General features: G+C 47.0%; 1 protein-coding gene across 6 annotated transcripts in view; it reads right to left on the reverse strand.

Annotated features, from left to right (window-relative positions):
• The window catches only part of LOC107119302 (PHD finger protein 11-like), a 37371-nt gene extending 12504 nt beyond the window's left edge, over positions 1-24867 (reverse strand). For 4 of the 6 annotated variants that reach the window (XM_015421774.1, XM_015421773.1, XM_015421772.1 and 1 more), the window contains exons 1-6: positions 24731-24867; positions 20257-20363; positions 14514-14659; positions 5051-5158; positions 3585-3718; positions 1313-1359 (exon numbers count right to left, since the gene is read on the reverse strand). In XM_015421774.1, the coding sequence (XP_015277260.1) occupies positions 1313-1359; positions 3585-3718; positions 5051-5158; positions 14514-14621 (397 nt within the window). In that variant the 5' untranslated portion in view covers positions 14622-14659; positions 20257-20363; positions 24731-24867. Of the gene's footprint in view, positions 1-1312; positions 1360-3584; positions 3719-5050; positions 5159-14513; positions 14660-20110; positions 20145-20256; positions 20364-21739; positions 21777-24730 lie in introns of all 6 variants that reach the window. The other 2 variants (XM_015421770.1, XM_015421771.1) reach the window with 2 other exon arrangements.
• Between the last annotated feature and the right edge of the window lie 1908 nt (positions 24868-26775).

Below are 26775 nucleotides of genomic sequence, written 5' to 3' on the forward strand. Positions count from 1 at the left end.
GGGGTGCATGCCCTCCTCCGCAGCTGCTTCTGCTGCTTCCCTGACACGATTACCAATTCCAGTATTATTGCGAGTGGGAATATTGAGAATTATCGGGGGGGGGGGGTTCCCACAAAATCAGATATTGCCAATCAGATCCCAGAATTACAGGGCATTTTACTTGGGTTGGCAGTATTTGATTGGATACCCCTAGTCCAGACCTCCCACAAAAATCAAAATATAATTAAACTAGGGCTAGTGTGATTACCCGAATGCAGGCCACCCCACTTGTTACGACTGATTTGGATTTGAAGCCCAGCAACAGCAACAAGCCACCACTGGAAACTCTTCCACAATGAGAAGCCCATGCGGGTCCAAATCAACGGTTCCCTCCAATATCTGATCTCTGGCAAACCTGGACCTGCGAAGTTTTAGTGGGCATTCTTGGTTCTCCTAGTTGTTTAGTGGGGTAGTGGAAAAGACACATTGGGTTTTAAGTAGCCCATACAAGCACAGTTGTTTGACAGGTAGTTTCACTGATGGGTACACACAACTCTCCAATGCAAAAAAAAAGAAGCAGCTGTTTTAGCAAGCCCAAAAGTGTCTGAAGCATGAGAAGACAGCCTGGCTCAGGAAACATACCAACACAACATCAACTGACCATTCCAGGCCCTATGGACGCCAGGCTTGCTGCCACCAGGGCCAGGGCCTTTTCAGTGCTGCCACCAGGGCAGTTCCATACTGGTGGAACGAGATCCCGGAAGAGATCAGGGCCCTGCGGGACCTCTTACAGTTCCGCAGGGCCTGCAAGACAGAGCTCTTCCACCAGGCCTTCAATTAGGAGCCGCCACACCACTACCACCAACATCTGTGGCTATAGGTCGGCCCGGGCATGGAGACTGTGCCACACCATCACGCAATGCTGAAGATCCCTGAACTGGAAATAACTGTTTGTATGTTACATAGTATGCCATCTTGATTACTGTACGCTGACTATCATCACTAGCACTTTAATAACTGGATCGTTTTTATGTTTATAATATTTAAAATGTCAACTTTTGTATATTGTTTTATGATACTGGGGTATAAATTGGAAGGCATAAAATAATATAAAATATAAAAGAAATAAATGTGTCACATCGACACACAGGGAGTACGAAAAAGATGCTTTTTCCTTAAGAGCAGCTGAGATCTAAACATCCCCTGGCACAGAAGCAGACTCCTGGATATCTGACGGATGGCAACTGAGGCCTACTTTCCTACAAGATGTGCTTCAAATCAGCAGCTGGTCCAGTGCGAACCGGAGACAACCGTACAATGAAAAGAAACTCACCATAAAGGTTGTTCTTCCTATCTGGGTCATGATTTGGACAGAACACTCTGAAACATTGGGAGAAATTATGAGAGAAGATACACAAGGTTAATACAGCAGTATTCACTGATCAGTGAAACAAATATACAGATAATACTATTTCAGCAGAAAGAGTATTTGGCTTGGGAGGAACCCAGGACAGTGCCCTTGTTTACTGCTTTAAGAGCACTCTGTAAAAGGAATTCAGCAATGGAAAGACAAGATGTTTCACATCCACAACTCTAGCAAGACTTGATTCAATTCTTTCTTGAGAAAAGCATTTTTTTTAAATCCGTTTTAATTTGAGAGATTCCTTTGGCATTGTACTTTCCCCCCATCTAGTTTCACTAACTAATTCAGACGCTGACTCTTGTGCCCTCTGCCATGGGATTATCCTTTTCCAGAATCAACGCCGAGCCTTGGAGCATTCAGCACTCCAAGCCTGCTTCTAGTCATGTTAGCGTAGAAGCACATCCCACTCACTTTTTTAAAAGGGCGTGTTCAAGACCACAGCCTATGTTCACCTAAGATCTTGATAACCATTCCACTGTTCTCCTCTACTTGGCCTCCTGCTCCTTGCTCATATAAGGAATCGTGGAGGTGCAGTTGTTTCCACACCGGTCCAGAGAATAAGGCATAAAAATTGCCCAGTAAAAACATTAAACTCAGAAACTTCCCTTGGCTTAGGAGTATTAAGACATTTCAGCCTCTTATTTGGCCACCAAATTACAAAAGATCTGCCTCAGGTCTTGAGTGGAAATGTGAATAGCAACCTTTGCTTTGCTATGGGGGCTGTGGCACATTGGTAGATCATCTGCTTGGCCCACAGAAGGTCCCAAGTTCAACCCCCAGCATCTCCGGTGGAAAGAGTCAAGCGGCAATAGATGTGAAAGACTTTTCCTGAGACCCTGGAGAGGCACTGCCAGTCAGAGTGGACAATACTGCTTTTGATGGACCAAGGGTCCACTTCAGTATAAGGCAGATTCATATGTTCAAGAAAATATTCTGAGAATCTATCACACTTTATTTGCTCCTTCTATTAGAAAACAAGTCACATGAAACCTTTATCAGGTAATGTCAGCAACACATAAGTACCCCAATCTCACAGTATGCAAGTATCCCCATCTCTAGTGTCTTCCTCTAATAAGAATCAACGTGATTCAGAGCAATGGCTGCCAGCTCTAAACTTTCAATTTTTTTCTTCATGATCTTCAGAGATTTGAAGAGTTGCTCTGATTGAAACAAGCTTCTCTACACATTCTCATATTCACCGTTTGGAGTCTATATTTGCAAAAATAAACAAAAGAGGGGTTTTTTTTTCTTGCACAAGCCAAAGAAGACAGAGGGACCTGAAGCAGGCAAGAGGATTTGGAAGTGGTATGCATCTATAATGGACAGGGATCATCAATACGCAACACTGTAGATTGTGTGAAACAGTTACGAGAAAGCACTTTTAAGAGACAGCGGACACGTGTTAAAACCTTGTTTTGAAAACAACCCGTCTCTCCATTTTAAAAGAGCAAGTCTTTCATAAAGCCCCCCCCAACCAAAATCTCTCCCAATTTTCCCAGCCCTTCTCCTTTCTAACAAGGCCAACACTTTCTCATGCTGGATCCACTTAGCGCACACTCTGATGCAGCGCATTCCCCTTTTAACGTAAGCCTAAATCCGTAATTCTATTCCTTGCTTTTACGAAGATCCCTGTAACTTTTTTCCTTGCGAGACATCTCCACGGAAATAAACCTAACTTCTCATTTCTTCCAGCATGTAGCTGGAATCCACAGCCAACCACAGAGCTTGTGAAAGCTGGGAGGACACCAGGGTGTGCTGCTTTTTTTGTGCCCTCAAGTGGCAGCCGACATATGGCGACCCCGTATGGCTTTCAAGGCAAGGGTCGTTCACGGGTGGTTTGCCATTGCCTGCCGTTGCCATAGCAACCCTGTACCTCTCTGCTGGTCTCCTTTCCAAAGACTAACCAGGGCTGGCCCTTCTAAGCTTCGGAGATCTGACAAGACCAGGCTGGCCTGGGTTATCTGGAGATAACCAAAGACTTACACTGCTGGTGACTGGCTCCGTTTCATGACACCGTGGGATCCACTGATATCGCCCAGCCAATTAAACAGACTCCTTTTACCAGAAAGCGTTATTATTAGACACCATAAGTGATGGTTCCAAATCACAAATAAATGGCAGAGACCACTCAAGGTAAAATACTGATGGCGGTACAGAATTCAGAATAGGTTTTGTTAAATACCGATAAATGCCGTGCACTTCATCTGTTTCTATGGCAGCGTCATCACACAGAGCACAGAAATAATGGTAACTCCTGCGACAGGTTTTCACCTCACACCCAACGGTGGCTCCTCTCTTGCGACAGAAATTACATATCTGCAACAACAGGCATCGCAGGGCCTTAACTACATTTATAATTTATATTACTTCGTTGACGTTTAGTAGCCGTCATTAGGAAATAACGATTTTTTTTTTTTCAGGCGTAGCAAGCCAGTGTGTTATAGAAGTTAAAAAGCGTTGAAGGAAAATCTGGGAGACCCAGGTTCGAATCCTCCCCACTCTGCCATGGAAGATTCCTGGGTGACCCCGGGCCAGTCACACACTCTCAGCCTAACTTACATCGCAGGGTTGTTGTGAGGACAAAACGGCAGGATATAAATAAATACATAGTAGTGAAGGGTTCCGAGGAAATCGCCCTTAGCCAAGCCCCGCCCCCCCCGTCAGTTCAGCATCCGTTTCTTCCCATCCCTCCAAATTCTAATTACCCCAAAGAGACTGCCATCTTGTCTGCTAGAATCTGGAAAATGCACACACCACCCAACTACTCTTACTGAGACGGGACTTGTGACGACCTCTTATTTGGGGAGGTCTGGTTTACCTTTAAAATTTCTTATGTTTTTACTCTGTAGGGTATTCTCGCCGCCACCAGGGAAATTTAAGGCTTTCCCAGCCTCTTACTATAATATATTTCTTCTTCTGGTTTGGTAATGTGGCCCAGGGTCTAGGCATTCATGAAGGGCTATGTGTTATTTCCTGAGGAATTTCGTTCAGAACTGTTATCTTAAATAAAAGTAGATTTATTTGCCGTTTCACACACTTTTCTCTTCACTGACAGGGCTCTGGGCATGTCACTATGTAACAATAGTTTCCTTAGGCCATATATGTTAACTGTTTCTTATACATTCAACTTCAGCTTATATTTGTTTCAACACAGAACTGCTGGTCACTTTCTTTCATGCCCAGCTCTTAACTCTCAGACCTTAAAAGAACAAACTGCTTAACTCTTTTACTAGACAGAACTTATAACAACTGCTTTCACACAGCACTCTCTGCTGACTCTGTTTTACTCCACAGTCATCTCACTAACTGTCTTTCTCACCTGTCATCATAAACTCTCCCCACTCTAACAGTCACTCCTGATAGACACTCAAATCATCCACACAGCATCCATTCCAAAACCCCTCCCCCTCTCTGTCACTCACCAATCACACCACTTGCCTGTTTCAGCATTCTAGATTGTCCCACACAGCCATATAAACCAAACTTTTAAAGACACACACACACATAAACATGAAATCGTTACAGGACTAATCTCACTTGAGACAAAATGAACCACTCTGGCAGCAAGTCAGCTGCAGGATCCACCTATGGGAGGGCCGGAGGAATTTCAGCAGCTAACTTTTAAAGGGCTATCAGTAGGTGACTCACCAGCCTCCTCCCTCTCTTTAGTTCGTTCACAACCGAGGCCACATCAAACCTTATGTCGAGGTTTTCAGGATTGTGTTCTTCGGATTCCACAAATCCAGAGGAATATAACTAAAAAAGAAGAAAAGAAACAAGAGTTAAAATAATAATAATGATTTTGCAGGTCTTATTAAAATGAAGCCGTAAGAAACAGCAACCAGAATTTGCGAGGGATTCAAATCCGCTGGTTTTTGATTCAGAAGTTTCTTTTGTGAGTTCGCTCATCCACCGTCAACCACTCTGAACGACAGACACTCTCGGGTTTTAGTATTATCATCACTGTTGTTGCCTAGCATAAGTTGTCTTGGAACCCCATCTTGAACCTATAGTTGATTATTTTTGGAGCACCGTGGAATGAATTTTTAGTGAATTGTATTTATTATGCTGTTTTGTATTGTTTTATTGTTTTAACTTTGGCATTTATGCCCCTTGTAAGCCGCCCTGAGCCTTCAGGGAGGGCGGGATATAAATTTAAAAATAAATAAATAAATAAATAAAAAAGGCTCATTCACTTCCAGCCGCCTAGAAAATTGAGGATTTGTTCAAGACCTCATTGACTCGTTGCAAGGCAGCTTCTAGCTGCTCAGGAGAGGTCATAGCTCAGCGGCAGAGCATCTGCTCGGCATGCAGAAGCTGCCAGGTACAGTCGCCAGCATACGGAGTGAAAAGGATCAGGAAGCAGGTCATGTGGAAGACCCTGGAGAGCAGCTACAAGTCTAAGTGGGCGATACTGATCTTGAAGGACCAGTGGACTGATTAAGAATCAGGCACGTTACCTGTGTTCGCCTCATCCCACTCCAAACCTGAACCTGAAGAAGTGAGGTAACCTGCTCCCAGAGGCGGCCTTACATCTGCCCCACCTCTGGACTCTGTGGTTCAGTCAGCCAGTGCAAGGCTACAGGGAGGGGAGCAACCTGGAGATATGAAGGCCCAGGAGGAAAAAAACCCAGAATATATTTTTTTGGGGGGGAAACTGTCCCCCCCCCTTTTTTCAGAGGGGTTTTTACAATTCTTCCAATGGAAAAAAATGTAAATTTGGGGGAGTACTAAAAAAACTAAAACCCTCCCTATGAAATATTTTCTCTTTTAAAATGAGTGAAGTACTTTTAAATACAAGATGGGCATGCTGTAGACATACATCAGCTCTTAAATCCAAGATGCATTTCTGCACCTAGAAGCACACTGTTCATTGCTTCCGAACAGTTGTACGCCTTCTGTTTTCCTTTTCACCTGATGAGGCTGACCATAAGCCACTGTACATATTTACAGACTGGGTAAAAAGACTGCCCTGATTTGCAGGGGGGAGAGATCAGAAAGAGATGGGCTACAAGTACTTCTTCACCCAAAGAGTGATTAACACTTGGAATTCACTGCCACAGGAAGTGGTGGCGGCTACAAGCATGGACGGCTTCAAAAGGGAATTAGATCAGCATATGGAGCAGAGGTCCATCAGTGGCTATTAGCCACAAGGTACAGATAGGGACTCTGGGGCAAGTGATGCTCTGTCATCTTGGTGCTTGGGGGGGTCAACAGTGGGAGGGCTTCTAATGTCCTGGCCCCACTGGTGGACCTCCTGATGGCACTGGTATTTCTGGCCACTGTGTGATACAGTGTTGGACTGGATGGGCCTTTGGCCTGATCCAACATTGGCATCTCTTATGTTCTTATGGGGGAGAAAGTGCACCAAAGCCTCAGAGGAAAATGGAAACTTCCATTGAGAACGTAGCTCTTTCTCTAACCACATAGCAAAAATTAAGGTACATGTGTGCTAAGTTAGCATAGGGCACATCATCTTGCAGTTTTCTCTAAGTACCTGTGCAAAACTAATGCACTTAAAACTTTCAAATTCCATAAATATGTCAAATATTACAATTTTATATGCTAAGTTTATAAATACTGCATTTTATGTTGTTAAAGCAAAAAAAAAAATAGTTTAGGTTTGACAGGACAGTAAGCAGTATGTACGCTTCAATTTTCTCCCAAACTTCCCAATATTTTTCCAGAGGGAAAAAACACCAGGGTTGGTTTTTTTTACCATGGCTTCAAAATTTCTGGAAATTATACATCTCTAGAGCAGCCTAAGACTTATCTAACCATTTCATAAAATCCACAGCCTCCCCTTCTTCAGTTTTTCCTCTCAGAATACCTGGAGAATTCCAAAAATGTGAAACACACCATAAAGGCCAAAACCAGAACAGTCAATTTTTCATAATACACCCAGATCTAATGCATAAGACTATTCTTAATATTTTACATTAGAAGAAGAGTTGGTTTTTATATTCTGCTTTTCTCTCCCCAAAGGAGTCTCAGAGCAGCTTACAATCTCCTTCCCTTCCGCTCCCCACAACAGACACTGTGTGAGGTAGGTAGGGCTGAGAGAACTGTGACTGACCCAAAGCCACCCAGCTGGCTTCATGCGGAGGAGCAGAGAATCAAACCCAGTTCTCCAGATTAGAGTTCGCTGCTCTTTACCACTATACCACGTTGGCTTTCCAGGTATTACATTTAAATCCCACTCGTTTCCCATCAAGGTAGTGGAGGCAGCTGACATAGGATTGCTAGGAGACTGCCATCCAGACACTGCTCAGACCGAGGCCTTCCAAGCTTCACCATATGCCTTCCGACCATGCCCCGAGCCCATTATAGTTATTCCTAGTAATCCCATGCATTAGGTCCTTGCGTATTATTGTTTTTTTTAAAATGACTGCTCCAATTTTGAACTTTACTGAAGTATACCGATATTTCTTACTGGACAGAGAAGAACAGACTTCCTTCTTGCGTTTTCAGAACACTTGCCAACACTTTCACTTTGTAGGGGACATTCAAGTGTTCAAATGATCGTCTATTGATTATTGCTGATTTCCAGGAATCTTTGGAAGAAATTCTTTGGGATTCTCCTGGATAATTAACAACCTGTTCCCACTAAGCAGAGTTGTAAAGAAGACAGGTGTTTTAAATCAAATTTAATTGGCAGCAAAGAATATTCTAATGAGCAGGTGAACCATCCCAACTAGATGTTCCAGCCCTTGCGTCAAAGAAAAGGAATTTTAATTGATAGCAAAGGAGTTTTTCTTTTAACTTCAGGTGTTTCTGTCTCAGGCAGTCAGCCAATTTTCAAATAGGACGTACTTTCCACCTGTCAGAGCCCAAGATTTATGACGAAATCTTATACTTCAAAGAAAGAGGTGAAAAGTTTATTATAGCGGTTTATGATTTTTAGTAACTTTAAATAAGAGAAAATCATACTAAGTTTCTCTTTCTTTCATGTTTTAACATATCAATATTGAACTATTGGAGTCTATAAGCAATATCTATATCTATATGTTTGCCTTTTACAGCCTATTATAACACAGAAAACAGTTTGCTTGTTTGAAAAAGCTTTACTTAATTAATTGAATTGGTGCAATGCCAGTAATTCAAATTGGAAAGCACCACTACCAATGTTAGAAATTTATGGTTCCATCCTTTACTACAAAGGAAGAGCCTAACTGAGGTGAACCAAAGGACAGGTGTACACTATAAGAGAAAAAAATCCCCTCTTTTAAGTTATTATGGGCTTTTACAGAAAAGTGGGAAAATAGCAAAGAATAGTTTAAAAGAGTAAATATCTCTGAATGTTTATAACTGATGAAGGCTTATGAATAAAATGTTTTTGAAAAAAAACTAGTTAAGTTTTTAAGGAACTCTGTTTGAAATTAATGAGCTACTAACAAACAGAAAGTTGGGAGATGTTCCAAAAGGTTTAAGAAAACAAAACAATAAATCATGCACACCTGGAAGCCAATTAAAAAGTACAGAACTTGTATTATACAAAAGGGGCCCCCCTGCTGGTTAGATACTACATTTTACAAATTAGAAGTTTCAATCTGGACAAAAGAAGCTTTATAAAATTACCAAAAATATTCTGATGGACCAAAATGAAAACTGATAGATTCAGTGTATCTATAAAAGCTTTATGTCATAGATCACTTTACAATATTAGAAGAGTGCTCATAGAAAGTTAATATTTAAAATAAGTGCTATAATTCTGTAATTCAATGTATCCTTTGTATACCCTTAGTGAAAATAAGCTTATAAAATGTTTTAAGAATATTGTTATACTTTCATATGCATATATTAATGTAAGAGAACCATTTTTGTAAAGAAAACATCTAAGTTTTGTACTGAAAATGAACTCAGCCTGTGAATTCATTCAAAGGTGAAAGGAGTCTATGTAGGCAGCCAAGAAAATGAACAGATGTATAAATCAATATAATGAGACAAGCAACTGCATTGTAGAGTTGAGAGGCAGCCAAGTAACATCCTGTTTGTCAAATATGTGATTGATGACTGGCCAAAGAAATCTAAACTGAGCATGTGCGAATGATGTCAACAATGATGTAAAGTTGGGGGGGAGCAAGAAAAGTATATAAGTCTGCTCCCTGTATTTGTTCACTGAACATCTACAAGCTGTCAGGTGTTCCTTTATTCGAATAAATTCTTTTGTCAAGAGAACACACTGGTCATAGCGAACACTCTTTTCCAACAACCTAAGAGGCGACTCTACACATGGACATCACCGGATGGGCAACACCGAAATCAGATTGATTATATAATTTGCAGTCAAAGATGGAGAAGCTCTATCCAGTCAGTAAAAACAAGACCTGGTGCTGACTGTGGTTCAGATCATGAGCTACTCATTGCAAAATTCAGACTTAAACTGAAGAAAATTGGGAAAACCACAAGGCCATTCAGGTTTGACCTAGATCGCATCCCTGATGAATATACAGTAGAGGTGAAGAATAGATTCAAGGGTCTGGATTTGATAGATAGAGTGCCTGAAGAACTATGGACGGAGGTTCGTGACATTGTACAGGAGGCAGCAATCACCACCATACCAAAGAAAAAGAAATGCAAGAAAGCAAAATGGCTTTCTGATGAGGCTTTACAAATAGCAGAGGAAAGAAGGAAAGCGAAAGGCAAAGGCGAAAAGGAAAGATTTACCCAACTGAACGCAGATTTCCAGAGAACAGCAAGGAGAGATAAGGAGGCCTTCCTGAATGAACAATGCAAAGTAATAGAGGAAAACAATAGATTGGGAAGGACTAGAGATCTCTTCAAGAAAATTGGAGAAATAAAGGGAGCGTTCCATGCAAAGCTGGCCATGATAAAGGACAAAAACGGTAGGGACCTAACAGAAGCAGAAGAGATTAGGAAAAGATGGCAAGAATACACAGAAGAACTATACAAGAAAGACCTCGATGTCCTTGACAACCACGACGGTATAATCACTGACCTCGAGCCAGACATCCTGGAATGTGAAGTTAAATGGGCCTTAGAAAGCATTGCTAACAACAAAGCTAGTGGAGGTGATGGTATTCCAGCTGAGCTATTCAAAGTCTTAGAAGATGATGCTGTTAAAGTGCTGCACTCAATTTGCCAGCAAATTTGGAAAACGCAACAGTGGCCACAGGATTGGAAAAGATCAGTATACATTCCAATCCCAAAGAAGGGCAATGCCAAGGAATGTTCAAACTATCGCACAATTGCACTCATATCACACGCTAGCAAGGTCATGCTCAAGATCCTACAAGCTAGGCTTCAACAGTACGTGGATAGAGAACTACCAGAAGTACAAGCTGGGTTTCGAAGAGGTAGAGGAACGAGAGATCATATTGCCAACATTCGCTGGATTATGGAGAAAGCAAGAGAGTACCAGAAAAATATCTACTTCTGCTTCATTGACTATGCTAAAGCCTTTGACTGTGTGGATCACAACAAACTATGGCAGGTCCTTAAAGAGATGGGAGTACCAGACCACCTCACATGTCTCTTGAGAAACCTGTATAAGGGCCAAGAAGCGACAGTTAGAACCGGATACGGAACAACTGATTGGTTCAGCATAGGAAAAGGAGTACGACAAGGATGTATACTGTCACCTTGCTTATTTAATATATATGCAGAGTACATCATGCGAAATGCTGGCCTGGATGAATCACAAGCGGGAATTAAGATTGCTGGGGAAAAGATCAACAACCTCAGATATGCAGACGATACCACTCTGATGGCAGAAAGTGAAGAGGACCTCAAGAGCCTCTTGCTCAGGGTAAAAGAGGAGAGCGCAAAAGTGGGCTTGAAGCTCAACATCAAAAAAACTAAGATCATGGCATCCGGCCCCATCACTCCTTGGCAAATAGAAGGGGAAGTTGTGGAAGTGGTGACAGACTTCACGTTCCTGGGATCCCAGATCACCGCAGACTGTGACTGCAGCCATGAAATTAAAAGACGCCTGCTCCTTGGGAGGAAAGCGATGGCGAACCTAAACAGCATGATAAAAAGTAGAGACATCACCCTGCCAACAAAAGTCCGCATGGTCAAAGCAATGGTATTCCCAGTAGTCATGTATGGCTGCGAGAGTTGGACTATAAGGAAGGCCGAGCACAGAAGAATAGATTCTTTTGAACTATGGTGCTGGAGAAGACTCTTGAGAGTCCCTTGGACTGCAAGAAGAACAAATCAGTCAATCCTCAAAGAAATCAACCCTGACTGTTCCCTGGAAGGCCAGATAATGAAACTGAAGCTCAAATACTTTGGCCACCAAATGAGAAGGGAGCACTCACTGGAGAAGACCCTGATGCTGGGAAAGATTGAAGGTCAAAGAAGACGGGGACGGCAAAGGATGAGATGGTTAGACAGTGTCATCGATGCAACGAACATGAAGTTGAGCAAACTTCAGAGGATGGCGGAAGACCGGAAGGCCTGGAGGGAGCTGGTCCATGGGGTCGCAAAGAGTCGGACTCGACTGTGCGACTGAACAACAACAACTGCCTGAATAATTGTTTTACTGTGTGGTTTATCAGCTAGCCACACAAGTCAAAGAAACTTAGCGCCCTCAGGGCGTTGCTATCAACTTCATTCCTACCTTTTAAAATTATAAATCAGATTCAAGGGACTTTGGGTTCAAAGGACTGACTTGGAAAACGTGACAAAGATTTCCCCCAAATCTCAGATTTCTGTGTCGGTCCCATAACAACGTCAATTTCTCATGTCAATCTCTATGTGAGCAAGACCTTCACCTTTAAGCATCATTAAAAAATATATATCTCCTAGTATGGAGAAAAGTCATCCCAGCTTGGGAAATCTTCAAATTCAGTGAATCTTTTTACAGGGAATCCGCCCCCCTCCCCGAAAGGAATCTTGATGAATGCACAACTCAGCCCTTTCAGCCTAGAGTGCCACAGAACACGAACAGCTGTACCAGGCCTCAGTTGGCAATGAAGCTGCAGCCCCAATCATGCCTGAAAGACATACTGAGGATGCACACAGCAGGAAGATAGGTTAGATACCCTCCGCCTCCCATTCTCGTTTCCACTGGATGCATCCATAGCACACTGTCTCAGACTTGGCCTCACTTGTAACTTCACCACTGGAGTAGAGGCCATGCAAAACACTAAGGTAGGAGAAGAAAGAAGAAACAAGTGGGGCACACCGCCCCATGTTACAAATCCTACTCAAGGCTTTTTAACAGTCTGAATGGGCCCTCTGTAATAACCATGAACATAAGAACATAAGAGACGCCAATGTTGGATCAGGCCAAAGGCCCATCCCGTCCAACACTCTGTGTCACACAGTGGCCAGAAATACCAGTGCTATCAGGAGGTCCACCAGTGGGGCAAGGACATTAGAAGCCCTCCCACTGTTGACCCCCCCCCAAGCACCAAGAAGACAGAGCATCACTTGCCCCAGAGTCCCTATCTATATCTTGTGGCTAATAGCCACTGAGATCTGCTCCACAGGCTTATCTAATTCCCTTTTGAAGCCGTCCATGCTTGTAGCCGCCACCACTTCCTGTGGCAGTGAATTCCATGTGTTAATCACTCTTTGGGTGAAGGAGTACTTCCTTTTATCCGTTCTAACCCGACCGCTCAGCAGTTTCATGGAGTGCCCACGAGTTCTTATATTGTGAGAAAGGGAGAAAAGTACCTCTTTCTCTACCTGCTCTTTCCCATGCATAATCTTATAAACCTCAATCATGTCACCCCTCATGCTCTGTGATTATTGAATCACAGACAGCGTAAAAGATCTGCCACTCATCTCCCTACTTCACCTCCTCCCGTTGCCTTAGTTTATTTTATTTATTTCTTTATTGCCTAATCCCCATGATCGTGGGGCTCTAGACAATGGACAAATTTTAAAACCATAAAAACATTAAACCATACCCAGCATGTTATACAGTAACTAAAAGCAGGTGGCGAAAATGTTTATCCCCTCCCATATCTGGTCTGGGGGTGCTTTGTAAGCACGGGGAGGGAGTAAACTCCACAAGGAACACGGATACGGGCAGGGTGCCAGGCATCATGTAAACCGCCGCTGTCAGCCAAAAACCTGGCGGAACATCTCTGCCTCACAGGCCCGGAGGAATTGCATAAGATACCACAGAACCCTGATATTATTTGGCAGAGAGTTCCACCAGGTCGGGGCCAGGACTGAAAAGGCCCTGGCTGAGGACAACCAGGTATCTCTCGGGCCAGGGACCACCAATAAATTGTTCTGTGAAGAGTGTGATGCTCTCCCAGGTTTCTCTTCGTGTTATGCTTTCACATATGAAAAAACATAAAAGGCAAGGCCAATAAGGTGCATTAGTTACTTAATTCCCAACACATCTTCATCAGTGGAACCTGATCAGCAGTTCAGAGACTTTTACGGATCTGCTGGTACACAGTGAAGCTGTACAGTGTTTAGATTTCCCCCCGTCAAAAAGACTTGGCACAGGTGTCTTCTCTGCTATTCAGTCATGCCAGTCTACATGGCTGTTATAGAAGTCCATTTCACGCTGTAAAGAGAGGCAACATGCCTGCTCTGATTCCATCTCCTGGCCTCTAAACCACCAGGGATTCCCTACATCAGTGGCAATGAAGTGTTCCCCCTGTCCACTTTCTGCCACAGGAGGTGGCGGCGGCTACAAGCATGGACGGCTTTAAGAGGGAATTAGATAGGCATAGGGAGCAGAGGTCCATCAGTGGCTATTAGCCACAGGGTATAGACAGGAACTCTCAGTCTGGAGCAAGTGATGCTCTGTATTCTTGGTGCTTGGGGGGGGGGGGGGCAACAGTGGGAGGGCTCCTAGTGTCCTGGCCCCACTGCTGGACCTCCTGAGGGCACCTGGCATTTTTGGCCACTGTGTGACAGAGTGTTGGACTGGATGGGCCATTGCCCTGATCCAGCATATGCTTCTCTTATGTTCTTAATGACACCACCATCCTGACCCTCTTAGCCACTTTTATTTGGTCTGTGACAGTGCTCTAACCTCCACGTCTATCACTACAAAGCACATCATGCATCAATTACAGGCAATTGTCATGAATTGCCTCGAAAAGAGATCTTTGGGCATTTTCAGTTTTCCAGCCATTTTATCGTTCACAGGTAAGGAGGCCACTGCAAACCTCACCAAGCAATCTTGATGAACTGCGAGATTCTGTCCTTCAGCGATATACATAATGGAACATTCTTCATCCTCTGGGCAAAAGGCACACTGTCTTCTTAACATCTTCGCCATTTTCTTTATGGTGCCACTGAACTCCTATGTTATTTCACCTTGGGGGGGGGGAAGAAAAGGTTTTAAAGATTAACGTAACAGGCATTCTCTCCTTTGTCTCAAGGAAGTTAAACAACTAGTGTCAATACTTTAACTAAAGCATCCTTGCTTCTGAAATCCCACTTAACTGACAGCTAATAACATTTTGACAGCAATGCAGGTGTCCAGCCCAGACCTTGGCAAAGCTCTAGGAGGGAAGAAAACACTTGGTGCCTTTGGTGTTCTTCTAAAACGTGAACACTGCATCCTCAAGAGGGTGACTGCTCCCAGCTATGCCAAACAGGGAAGATATACAGGACTAAGAGCCACTGAGGCCCAACGGCATATCTGTCATGGATCGCCCTGGGTTAACATAGGAAGAACAGTCCTTGGAGGAGGAGGAGGAGGAGGAGGAGGACAACCTGCCCCCAAGCCCCACCTTCGCAGACACTCCCAGTGCGACAGACTTTCTGATGCCTTCCCAAAGAGACCCTGAGCCAGCACTGGCACCTCCCCCTGAGCCAGTAGGGCCCTCAGGCCTAGAGGTCCCAGCATGGACCTGCCCACGACCAGACCCTCCACAGTCTTCCGAAGCACCCCAGGAGCAGAGAAGCCAAAGGGGGTAGGATTAAGGCACGGACCAGGCACAGGAGTGCCTGGCAGCCCAAGGCCTCACCTCTGCTAAAGCGATGATAGGACAGATAAGTCTCCACAGGATCTGGGCTCCAGCACTCCTCACGAGTAGAGATGCCGACTCAGCTTGTGAGGAGAAGCCCAACGGGAGACCCAGCAACACCTTTAGGGAAACTCCCAATATGAGGCTGCGGCCAGTGTGGGAGCAACTCGTCTGCAACCCTGCTGGCAATCCTACCAGCTACCTGCCTTGTTTAAGCTCTTGGGACCTTGCTACCTGACCCTGGGCTATGATTCTGGACTATGACTTTGAACGGGAATCCTAGAACCCTTGCTGAGCCACCTGTTGTGGCCTGGGACTTGCCTCCCACCTGGTGAGCAGGGCAATATCAAACCCTCGCTTGGACATACAGTGAGAGCCATGCTAAGTCACAGGTACATCTGATAAAGGGTAAAAAAAACAAGCTGCAGTCAGAAAATAGCATACTTAGAAGTCCCACACAAGTATCTTGGAAGCTTGCTACTATTTCAGAAATGCCCAAGTGTGATTCATAACCAGACAGTACCCCCCCCCCCCAAAAAAGGAATGCATGTGGGTGAAATAGGTACAGGTGAACTGCACTGTTAAGAAGCAGTAACAGCTTTGCTTTGAGAATTGTTGGGAATCTTTCCTAAAACTCTCCGATATAGACTGGATTAGTAGCGGAGTAAATTACTCAGTTGACATGAATAAGCTGCCACATCGCCTGGGATATCTTTTGTATGGAATATGCCACAAACTGCATCTCATGATGAGAGGACATCTCCTTGTCACCCAGCCTGTCACCCAGCCTGCCAATCAGAAGTGGCAATCAGCATAGTGTGGAACGGGCTGGGGGCCATGAGAAACCATGCCAGGAGAAAGACCAGGAGTTCATTCTAGTTGTAAGGTGTCAAGCCATTTAGGGCTTTATGGTACAACTAGGAAGAATGCCCGTTGTGGAACTGAAGACAACGGGCCCCTAGCCTAGCTGTGGGTGCGGGTCGCCATCTCCATCTAGCCCCCCCCCCCATGGCGAAGCTGGCCATCCTTGCTCTGCACAGTCAAGGCTCCAGGACCCCCACCCGCTCGAGGCGCCGGCGGGAGAAGCCAGCCAGGCTCGCCCCTCTCCCCGCAATGGGCGCAAGCCCGGCTGGGCGCCGGGCGCCGTCCACTTCCCACCCTCCCCACTTGGGAAACCAGCCCGCATTCCCCCTCGCAGGGTCGAGGCCCCAGCGGGTCAAGGCGCCTGGGTTGGCCGCTCCCACCACGACCCCCAGCCAAGCGAGGCCCCAGCGGGGCGAGCGGACCAGGCTCGTCCATCTCCCTGCAGTGGGCGGCAGCTTGGGCGGCCGGCGGCAGGCCCGCGTCTCCTTCCCCAGCCCCCTCTCCTCTGCCCTCTCCTCTTCCCCAGCCCCCTCTCCTCCACCTGGCCTCGTCTGTCCCCCCGGCACCCCCTCCCAATTGAGGTGCCGACGGGGGAAGCCGGCTAAGCTCACCCCTCTCCCTGCAATGGGCGCGAGGCCGGCCGGGCGCCATCCACTTCCCGGTCTCCCCAACCCGGGGAAGCAGCCCACACTCCCCCCCCACATGGGGTCAAGGCCTCGGCGGGTAAGGTGCCTGGGTTGGCCGCTCCTGCCACCATCCCCGGCCGAGCGAGGCCCTATTGGGGCAAGCGGACCGGGCTTGTCTGTTTCCTGCAATGAGCGGCAGCTCGGGTGGGCGGCTGCGGGCCTGCGTCTCCTTCCCCAGCCCCGTCCTCTGCCCTCCTGCCGTGCAGTTGAGGCTGTGGCGGGCCAAGCCACCTGGCCTCGTCTGTCCCCAGGGCATCCCTGCCCGATCAAGGTGCTGGCGGGGGAAGCCGGCCAGGCTCGCCCCTCCCCGCAATGGGTGTGAGGTCGGCCAGGTGCAGGGCGCCATCCACTTCCCGCCACCCCCACCTCGGGGAAGCAGTCCACACTCCCCCCCGCGGGGTCGAGGCCTCGGCGGGTCACGGTGCCTAGGTTGGCCGCTCCCGCCGCCACCCCCGGCCAAGCGAGGCCCCAGCCGGGCAAGCGGACCAGGCTCGTCCCTCTCCCTGCAATGGGTGGCAGCTCGGGCGGGCGGCTGTGGCCTCGCGTCTCCTTCCCCGGACCCCTCTCCTCAGTCCTCCCTCTGCGCGCTCGAGGCCCTGGCGGGCCAAGCCGCCTGGCCTCATCCATCCCCACCATGGGGCGACAGGACAGGCTGGGCCTGGCTCCCTGGCCGGCCTCAGGCGCGGTGGCACAGCACCATCTCCCCTCATCTGCAGACCACACGGTGGAGGTGTGAGGGAACGGGCCACCCCCGGTGCCTTTCCAGGCGGCTGGGCAGAGCCAGCGTATGTCAGCCTGGGCCTCCTCTTGGCTGGTGGCGGCTCCAGACTGCTGCGGCTCAGCAACAATGGCATGGCCCCGTCTGAGGCCTGCAGGCCGAGTGAGGGTGTCTGGCCAGTGGAGCACCCGGGCCGGGCCGTGGCTCGAAGAAAACTGAGGGCAAAAGGGTGGTCACTGCCTCCGTGGGCAGGAGGACATCCACAAAGGCAGCAGCACAGCGAATGGAGAGAGACGCCCTGTGAGTGACACACCAGGGCGCCAACCAATTCCAGAGCGTGTAGAATGTTCTAGAGAAGTGCCACCACCATTTGGCTTTTATTTATAAGGAAGATACTGGAACCTTGAATTGCAGCCAAACAAGGTGAGCAGGAGCAATCCACAGGGAGTACCAACGGCAGTCCTACACTGAGAGTTATTTGCTCAATTCAACCCAGAACAGGCTAGAACCTTATCATCCGATAGGAGTTGGAGAACAGAGACCCTAGTGAATGCTGCAACCTGACCAGCATAATTTCACATCATTGCATGTATATACACCACCAATTACATTTGCACGGCTTAAGTAATGCCTTTCACAGGGGACAAAATATGGCTTTAAGCCAATGGTGTATGATGATATGTTTGCACAACCAGGTGCCGTGCTTTTAAAAACTCTCTTTCAAAAGCACGCCTACAGAATGTTTCAGATCTATGTCAGTTCAAAAAATTTCAAACTATTTTCACATACTCATTCTAAATACTTATATCCTTCTTCTCCACCATCAAAGGAGCTCAAAATGACTTCCAAAACAAGGCTCCAGCAACAAAATAATTAGTCACAGCACAATACAATTAACAGCCAAGACGATAAAGTGCCAGCTATCAAGATTTCCAAATAGATTTCCAAACCAGTTGACCATAGCCAGAAAGTAGCAAAATTACCACCACCAAAAGTAGAAGAAGAAGAAGAAGAGATTGGATTCATATCCCGCCCTTCACTTGGAGTCTCAGAGCGGCTTACAAACTCCTTTTCCCTTCCCCTCCCCACAACAGACACCCTGTGAGGTGGGTGGGGCTGAGAGAACTCTGACACAAACTGCTCTTTTTCAAGGACAGCTGTACCAGAGCTTGTGACTGACCCAAGGTCACATCAGCAGGTGCAAGTGGAGGAGTGGGGAATCAAACCCGGTTCACCCAGATTAGAGTCCGCACACTTAACCACTACACCAAACTGGCTCTTCTAACAGCCCACTTCAATTCAATTTCCAATAACCTTAACTGGCATAACAATAACTTTAAAAAGAAAGAATAACAGTACAAATCAGCCCATATGTCAACAAAGAGAAACAATCAGAGTACAGCGGATTGTAACACTGTATACAGTAAAGATAATAGGGCAAAATGATAAAAGTTTGGAACAGTAATCTCAAGTATCGCAGTAATTAAAACAGTTACAATAAGAATCTTAACTATCCAAAGAGGATAGATATGCCTTATCTCTCTCGCTCACTCTCCACCTCCTTTCCTCTTCCCTCTCCTCTTTTGCTTGGCCCCTGAGTACATTTGCCAGGATCTCTGCCACCTGCTCAGTAACTTCGTGGTTTTTGTCCGCTAGCAAGAACTCAATACCTCTATTGGTCGCAGCCTTAGAGAGTTGAAGGAGAGGACTAATCAAGTGTAAACGTAGCTAAGTAAACAGCAGGCAGTTTAAGAGAATATGCTGAACAGAGTCAGGTTCTTTGCAGAGGCATCTGCACAGTCTTGCCTCATAGGGCAAAATAGTGCTTCTGCTTCCGGAATCTTGTTGGGACGGGATGTCTCTTCCGAAATCTTCAGGAAGGCAGTTCCATAGGGATGGCAGCACCCCACCAAAGGTATCCGTGACCAGCCCTACACAGGTGAGCAGGGGAGGAACAGGCAGGAGGACTGAAGCTGGACCACAGGTTCACACTGGGAGGGATGGCCTGTTAGGTATGCAGGTTCCAGGTCGCAAAGGGCTTCGAACCAGCACCCGGTACTGAACCCCAGCAACGGACAGGAAACCAGTGAGACTATCCGGAATGGCAGAGAAGAAAGGTTTCATACCTTTCTCTAGGTCAGCCGAAGAGTGGTAAATCCAGACATCACCAACAGAGTGGCAACAATTCACTCCAGATATTCTGTAATCTTGTCCAACAGGGTACAGAAGAGCAAGCCTCATTCTTTTCAGAACTACCAGCCAGATAGTGTAATCATCTTGCTGAAATCCACTGAAAGGTATTTGGCAGAATTGGGGGGGGGGGATATTCCAGTTTTCCAAAGGGGGCTGGGAGATAGCAGTTGCTTAGAAAAATGTTTTTAGCCCTGATGCCCAGGAATTTGAAACTTTAGAAGTCTGAAATATTTTTGCAACCACGATTTAGCAGACATTATAACGGTTGCCAAGGAAGTTTCTTTTTGGTGCTGTATTTACCACAACGTATTTTAAGACAAAGGAGGAGACTGACCTGTTTCTTCAGTTCATCAGGAGTTGAAGTCATACTGAAGCCATAAAAGAAGTTAAGGCACGGTTATGACAATGGTGTAATTTCAACAAAGCCCAACATTCAAAGCACTAGAAGAAAGCTTGATTCGTTCACAGTCTAAATCGTACCTGTCTCTTGGCTTGATTGTGTAAATGAGCTAATGCAGGCTTCTTGCAGACACGACTTTTAAAAGTATCAACAGTGTAGACTTGGACCGCTCAGCCTGAAGACCAGCCTGAAAAGGTAAAGAAATCCCATTTCAGCCTCTTTAAGTATGATTTAAGGTGTTATTTGACTCAAAGTGAAGCCTTTGTTTTAAGTCAAGTGTTTGGCATTTTCCATTTATTTGTAAATAAGAGCTCATTCTTGAACAGTATGGTACATTGTTGGGGAATTCCTGAGCCCAGGAATGTTACCTGGGAACCCAGGCCCTACCAGAATCCAATGGGCTGGAGGGAGATGGGCTAGAGACTGAATCTTTTTCAAGGAAAAGACAGTTCTGCAACACTGGAACTATTTATTGAAGTCCAGAAATGTGCAGAAGAAAAATCTTAACGCATTGAGTACGGTACAAAGAAAAACCCAATACTTCAGATAGGGTGCACTGCATACATGTAATTGGAATATACTCTGCCTGCCTGCCAAGACCCACATAGAATCACCGGTTGGCATGCAGCCCCCAGCAACAAAAACACAAGCAATGTATGAAGCAATGTATACTTTTCTGTGGTCTATAGTATCAAATGTAGGTGTCATTTAGGAATGTGATGAGCTTGACAAGACCCAGCCCCTGTTTAAACTCGGACCTGGTACCCCTGTCTCTTGGAATGTCAATTATGATCATATGTGTTCCACAAATCATGGCTCATGTGTCCCAGGCCCGATGAAGAACACACGAGTGAAGTCCAAGTGTGGAAGAAGAGTCTAAGATGTTTTATTGCAATAAACAAAGATACAGTATAGAGCAATACATAGTTCATAAACCAATACATACATAGCTCATAAAGCCTCCCACAGGAAGGGCAGAAGATTATATACCCAAAATGACACAGGTGCTGGTAACTAAACAGAGAAGGCCCCACTCGTTACAGGTAAGGGGGCATCATCTAACTTGGCACAAATCCATTGGTTGACCCCAGTCTGGGCTGTATTACATTCATCTGCAATTGTTTACCTGACAAGGAACACAGAGGTCTCTTCCTGTAATTATCAAGGGCCCTTTGTTTTAAGTCAAGTGTTTGGCATTTTCCATTTGTTTGTAAATAAGAGCTCATTCTTGAACAGTATGATACATTGTTGGGGAATTCCCACTCAATAGCCCTAAGCGGCCCCAACCAGACTTCCGGGTGCCCACTATATCACAACATGGTTAAATCATCATAGATGCAAGGCACTCCTCTTTCTCCTGACACCAAGCCGGAAATGCAGAAATCTTTCACTAGAAATAGACAGCAGGAAGGATAACTAAAAGCCCCAGATGCTTTGGTTGCCAAACTGGTACTCCCTTTCTTTAAACCTTTTTATTAGCTCTGCTCCTAAAGCCCGTTAGCAAGTAGAACTGTTAAAACCAGAGATACAGATAAGGAAAGTTTGCACATTCTCTCAACTTACATCCCAGACTGCTGTCTTGTCAGCCTGTGTCCAAGGCCTGAGAGAGAGAAGCAAGCTGTTAACCAGCAAGCAAAATATCTAATTAGCTGCTGTAGATTTTCCAGGTTGTGTGGCCATGGTCTTGGCATTGTAGGACTTGACGTTTCGCCAGTAGCTGTGACTGGCATCCTCAGAGGTATAACACAGAAAGATGGAGTACTCTCTGTGTCAAGGTAATTGCTTATAACATCATGAAATCAAATTATGGCTCTATCCTTAAGTTCCACATACATAAAGGGCATAGGCAGGGCAATGCTTATTTGAAGGAATATAGTACTAGCTAGGCAGCAAAGTCTTGTGCGGTCACTGCACGAAAGAATACAAGCTAAAGCCAATTCAAGACGAAGGCCTAATCTCATTTACGAATAAATTCTGCAACATACATACAGAACATAAATCTATGCTATGAGGTTGAAAACTAGGTAGGCAGGACAACTAATAACCTGGAAAGCCTGCGCTGAGGAGGGAGTGCAAGTGATCATGCTATCAGACATCCAGCACTTTGGGCTTAATAGTGTTATTGCAGCCGGCTAGCTAGATACTGTCCAGCAGCCCATTTTAAGGATCAGTGCAGTATTCTGCCAAATCCCCAAGGGTGTAACCCTCTTTGCAGCCTCAGTGCCAGTGCCACAACGAAGAGGTGACCTGGCCCTGCATTATCAACCCCACCATCCTGGGCTGCCTTCCAGGTGCCAGGAGATCTCCCTTTCTCCTCTTCCTGGTCCACTGTCCAGCAGCTAGTCAACAGAAAGAGACTGAGTGTTAATCACCCTCCACTTCCTTGCCAGGGTTCAGGGGGCAAAGTGGACCTTGACACTCACATCCTGCTCTTACATGGGGCTCCCATCCAAATTACTGAGAAAGTTCCCACCCATCTAATTTTCAGAACTTCTGCAGGTAATTCACTGGCTCCCAAAGAAGCACTGCTGCAAAAAGAAAACCAGCACAAAGTCACAAAAGGAAGTCTGGTTCCACTATTTTCTACCTCTTAGGAACATTTACACTGGATGTGAACAATAAAATGGGAACCAAAGTGGCAAACGTTTACTTGTCAGTTTACAGCTCAGCAGTAACATCATGGCCTGTGCCAAACAAAACAAAACAAAAAATCCTTCCCATAATTGTATGCATAATTGCTCTCCTATCCATCTCCCAGAACAATTTGAAAAATCTCAATGGTTACTGTAGCGTACCCTTTCTAATTTTCTTCATCTCACCTTCTTCTCATCTCCAAGGAGCTCAGGGCAGTGTACATGTTCCCCCTCTTTAGTATTTTCTTTCCACAACCACCCCGTGAGGTAGGTTTGGTTGAGAGTTAGTGACTGGGCCAAAGTACCCAGCAAGTCTCCAAGGCAAAGTGGGGATTCAAATCTGGGTCTTCCTGTTTCCAGCACACCATTTTAACCATCACACCACACTAGCCCTTTTGTCCTGGAATAAGTCAACCATCACTTTTGGGCATGTTCTCCTTAGGAACATCCTCCAGTGAGCTATATGCCATCACGTGTCCACAATGCCTCTGTACACAGGCCAAAGAGTTTAGTCCCTAAAGAAAAGAATAAACAGACCTTCCCAAAACAAGCACAAAGCAAGAAGAGAGAGAGATTGGATGTATACCCCACCTTCACTACCCAAAGGAGTCTCAGAGTGGTTTACAATCTCCTTCCCCTTCTTCTCCACACAACAAACACCCTTTGAGGTAGGTGGGGCTGAGAGAGCTCTTTCCAGAACCGAGAGATCTTGTGACTGACCCAAGGCGACGCCAGCAGCTGCATGTGGAGGAGTGGGGAATCAAACCCGGTTCTCCCAGATAAGAGTCCACGGTGTTCCCTCTAAGCTGAGTTAGTGTGAGCTAGCTCAGTTTTTTAGCCTCCGGCTCACACATTTTTGTCTTCGCTCAGGAAGGAGGGCTCCAGAGCAAACCAACTGATGCAGCAGCCAAATCGCTTGCTCACAACTTTAGTGCCAGTAGCTCACAAAGTAGAATTTTTGCTCACAAGACTCCACAGCTTAGAGGGAACATTTGTCCACACTCCTAACTAGTACACCAAACGAATATGGCTTTCCTAAGGGGAGCCATGACCAACAGGAGGGACTCTATGACCCACCTGAGGATGCAGATGGACAGGCTGAAGTCAACCGTGGGAAACAATATTGGGGAGGAAGTCTCCCCTTGTGGGTTGCAAAGTGGTAGTTGTGTTAGTCTGAAACAGAAAAACTAAATAAAAGCCCAGTGTCACCTTGAAGGCTCCGCAAGTTAGAGGAAACACTGGTTGCCAGGTCCCCCCCACCCCCAGCCAGGGATTGGGGGCTGGGGGGGGGGCAGGGTTGCCAGATCCAGGCTGGGAAACTCCTGGGGATGGAGCCTGGGAAGGACGAGGACCTCAGTGGTGGGGGGGGGGGGCGCAATGCCACAGAGTCCCCCCTCCAGAACCTCCAGGGGAACTGATCTCGGTAGTCTGCCGATGAGCTGTAATTCCAGGGGGTTCCCAACCCCCCCGGCTGACCTCCCTATTCTCCCCCCCCCCTTTCAGAGCCGGGGAAGGCCATATAGGGGGTGGGGGGAAGGCCCCGACCCAGCCACTGCCCCCTATCTATAGGGGGTAGTGACCCAGCCCGCTTCCCCTTCCCAGGCAGAGCTCCCTCCCCCCCAAACTCTCAAGGGCGGTGGGAGAAGCCAAGGAGACGACGACGCGGCTCCCCTCCCGCAGGTGGCCTCGGTGTCCCCCCACCCCCACCCGGGACGGCAGAAGAGAGGCCGGCAGGCAGGCAACCTCCCTCCGTGCAGGAGGAAGCAGCCGGGGTTGGAGGAAGCGGCGGCTGGAGCAGGCCGAGGCGCCCTCTCTCTCTCCCTCCCCGTGGCCGACTCCCCCTCCCCCCATTTCCCTGATTGGGGTTCAGAGGCCTGCTGAGGCCCGACGCCGCCTCCCCTCTCGCTCCCGCCGCACTCACCGGCTCCTACGCAGGGCAGCCGCGGGAGGAAGCGCCTCAGGAGAGCAACGGGGGCGTCCTTCTCCTCCTCCTCCTCCTCATGCAGCGCCTCTTCCCCTGCCAGGCCCAACAGCCTCCGCGGCGGCGTCGGATTCGCCTCGGCGCCGCCCGGAACTCCCTCTCTCGCCTTCCTCCCCCCCCCCCTCCTCCTCTGGAGGGAAAAAGGTTCCTCCTCCTCCTCCTCCTCTCCTCGCGGGGAAGCCAATTCCAACCCCCACCGCCCCGTGACGCCTGGGCTGCTGCTTCTCGGGGAGGGGGGTCTCTCTGCGCCCCCCACCCCAAATGCCTCGGGGAAGCCCCCCAGGTCCCCAAGCAAGAGGCTTCTTGCCGTGGACAAAAACCGTCCATCCCCGGGCCCGGGAGGTTTTCGTGCCACCTGCAACGCAGCGGGGTTTGAGCGAAATGCCAGGCTGGAGTGGAAAGGCTTGTTCACCCTGGGCGGTGTGTGTGGGACGGGCTTGGTCTCGGGCTCCAGCCTACCCCCCCCCCCCATGCAAAGCAGATCTCTGGGTGCAGGGCCGGATTTAGACTTGTTGAGGCCCTAAGCTATACAAAACCCAGAGGCCCCCTACTGTTTTAAATTACATCAGCTGGTCTCAGAAAAATTTAAAATCTATACACCTTTTTAATATTTGAAATCATTTTTTATATTGTGTTTTTATTTGAGGCCCCAGCAGATTGCGAGGCCCTAAGCTGTAGCTTATTTAGCTTATGCGTAAATCCGGCTCTGTCTGGGTGCCACCACCACCACACTAAGTTCGGCACATGGGACGGGAGGGGCTCTCTCTGGCACGAATGGGCGACGCCTTGGCACCGGCAGCTGCTGTCTGTGGTGGGTAGAGGCCAAAGTCGGGACAGGTGAAGTCCTTTCTCGCCTCCTGTAAGGTTAGGGTGGCACCAGCAATGCTCCCTCTAAGCTGTGGAGTCTCGAGAGCGACAATTCTACTTTGTGAGCTCCTGGCATTAAAGTTGTGAGTCAGCGATTTGGCTGCTGCATAAATCAGTTTGCTCTGGAGCCCTCCTTCCTGAGCTGGGACAAAAATGTGTGAGCCGGAGGCTAAAAAACTGTGAGCTAGCTCACACTAACACAGCTTAGAGGGAACACTGGTTGCCAGGTCCAATTCAGGAAATGTTTGTTGTTGTTCAGTCGCACTGTTGTTCAGTCCGACTCTTCACGACCCCATGGACCAGATCACGCCATGTGGAGCCTGGAGACTTTCCTGTTCCCTAAAAACACAATACAGCAGTGCCGTTCCCCTAAATACAGTCTTCATTTCCTCGTCCTCTTTTTTTTTTTTTTTGCCTTCAAAGGGCCCCCCCCCCCAGCACCTGCACTTCCACTAAATGAAAGTGTAATTTGTCATACCCCCAACAAGGTCACCAGCCTGTTGATGGGAATTTATCAGAGCACATAAAACACAGTGGAAATAAAGCCCGTCACAGACATGTGTGTTTAGCTTCTACGAAAAGATTTTACTAGGGAAAAACGGAAGGGTTGCATGGGAAGAAAATAATAAACAATATCACCTAACTCATCTTTCTACTTCTAGCGCCATCTTGTATCCCGACTTAGACCGGTGCTGTGTGAACGTGAGAACAAAGGAAAGGAAGTCCCCCCAAAGGCTTCTATAGATGTGCGAAACAACATGTAGCATCTCCCAATAGATTGATTAGCCAATAGTCCTTCTCAAACTAGTCTCGTTATGAATAACACCTCCTCATTCTTGGCAGGAACAACATGCCCAATTGGCTCTGTGCTAACTAGCTAATATAAACATTCATAAACAACAGCTCAGCTCTTTCATGACTGAAGAATGATACTTGCAAAACCTAAGGCAACCTCTTGGGAAGGTCTGGAGATCTCCCAGAATTGCAGCTATCTCATAGACTACAGAGATCAGTTGCCTACGCCATTTCCTCTCTGTTCTCCACAAGCCAATGACAATATGGGCTGTACCTCTGGATCCTTTATCAGCACTCTTTACACCACCCCTCCCACTTTCTGA

Source organism: Gekko japonicus, unplaced genomic scaffold, assembly GCF_001447785.1.
Source record: "Gekko japonicus isolate JY-2015 unplaced genomic scaffold, Gekko_japonicus_V1.1 scaffold4368, whole genome shotgun sequence".
NCBI lineage: Eukaryota > Metazoa > Chordata > Lepidosauria > Squamata > Gekkonidae > Gekko > Gekko japonicus.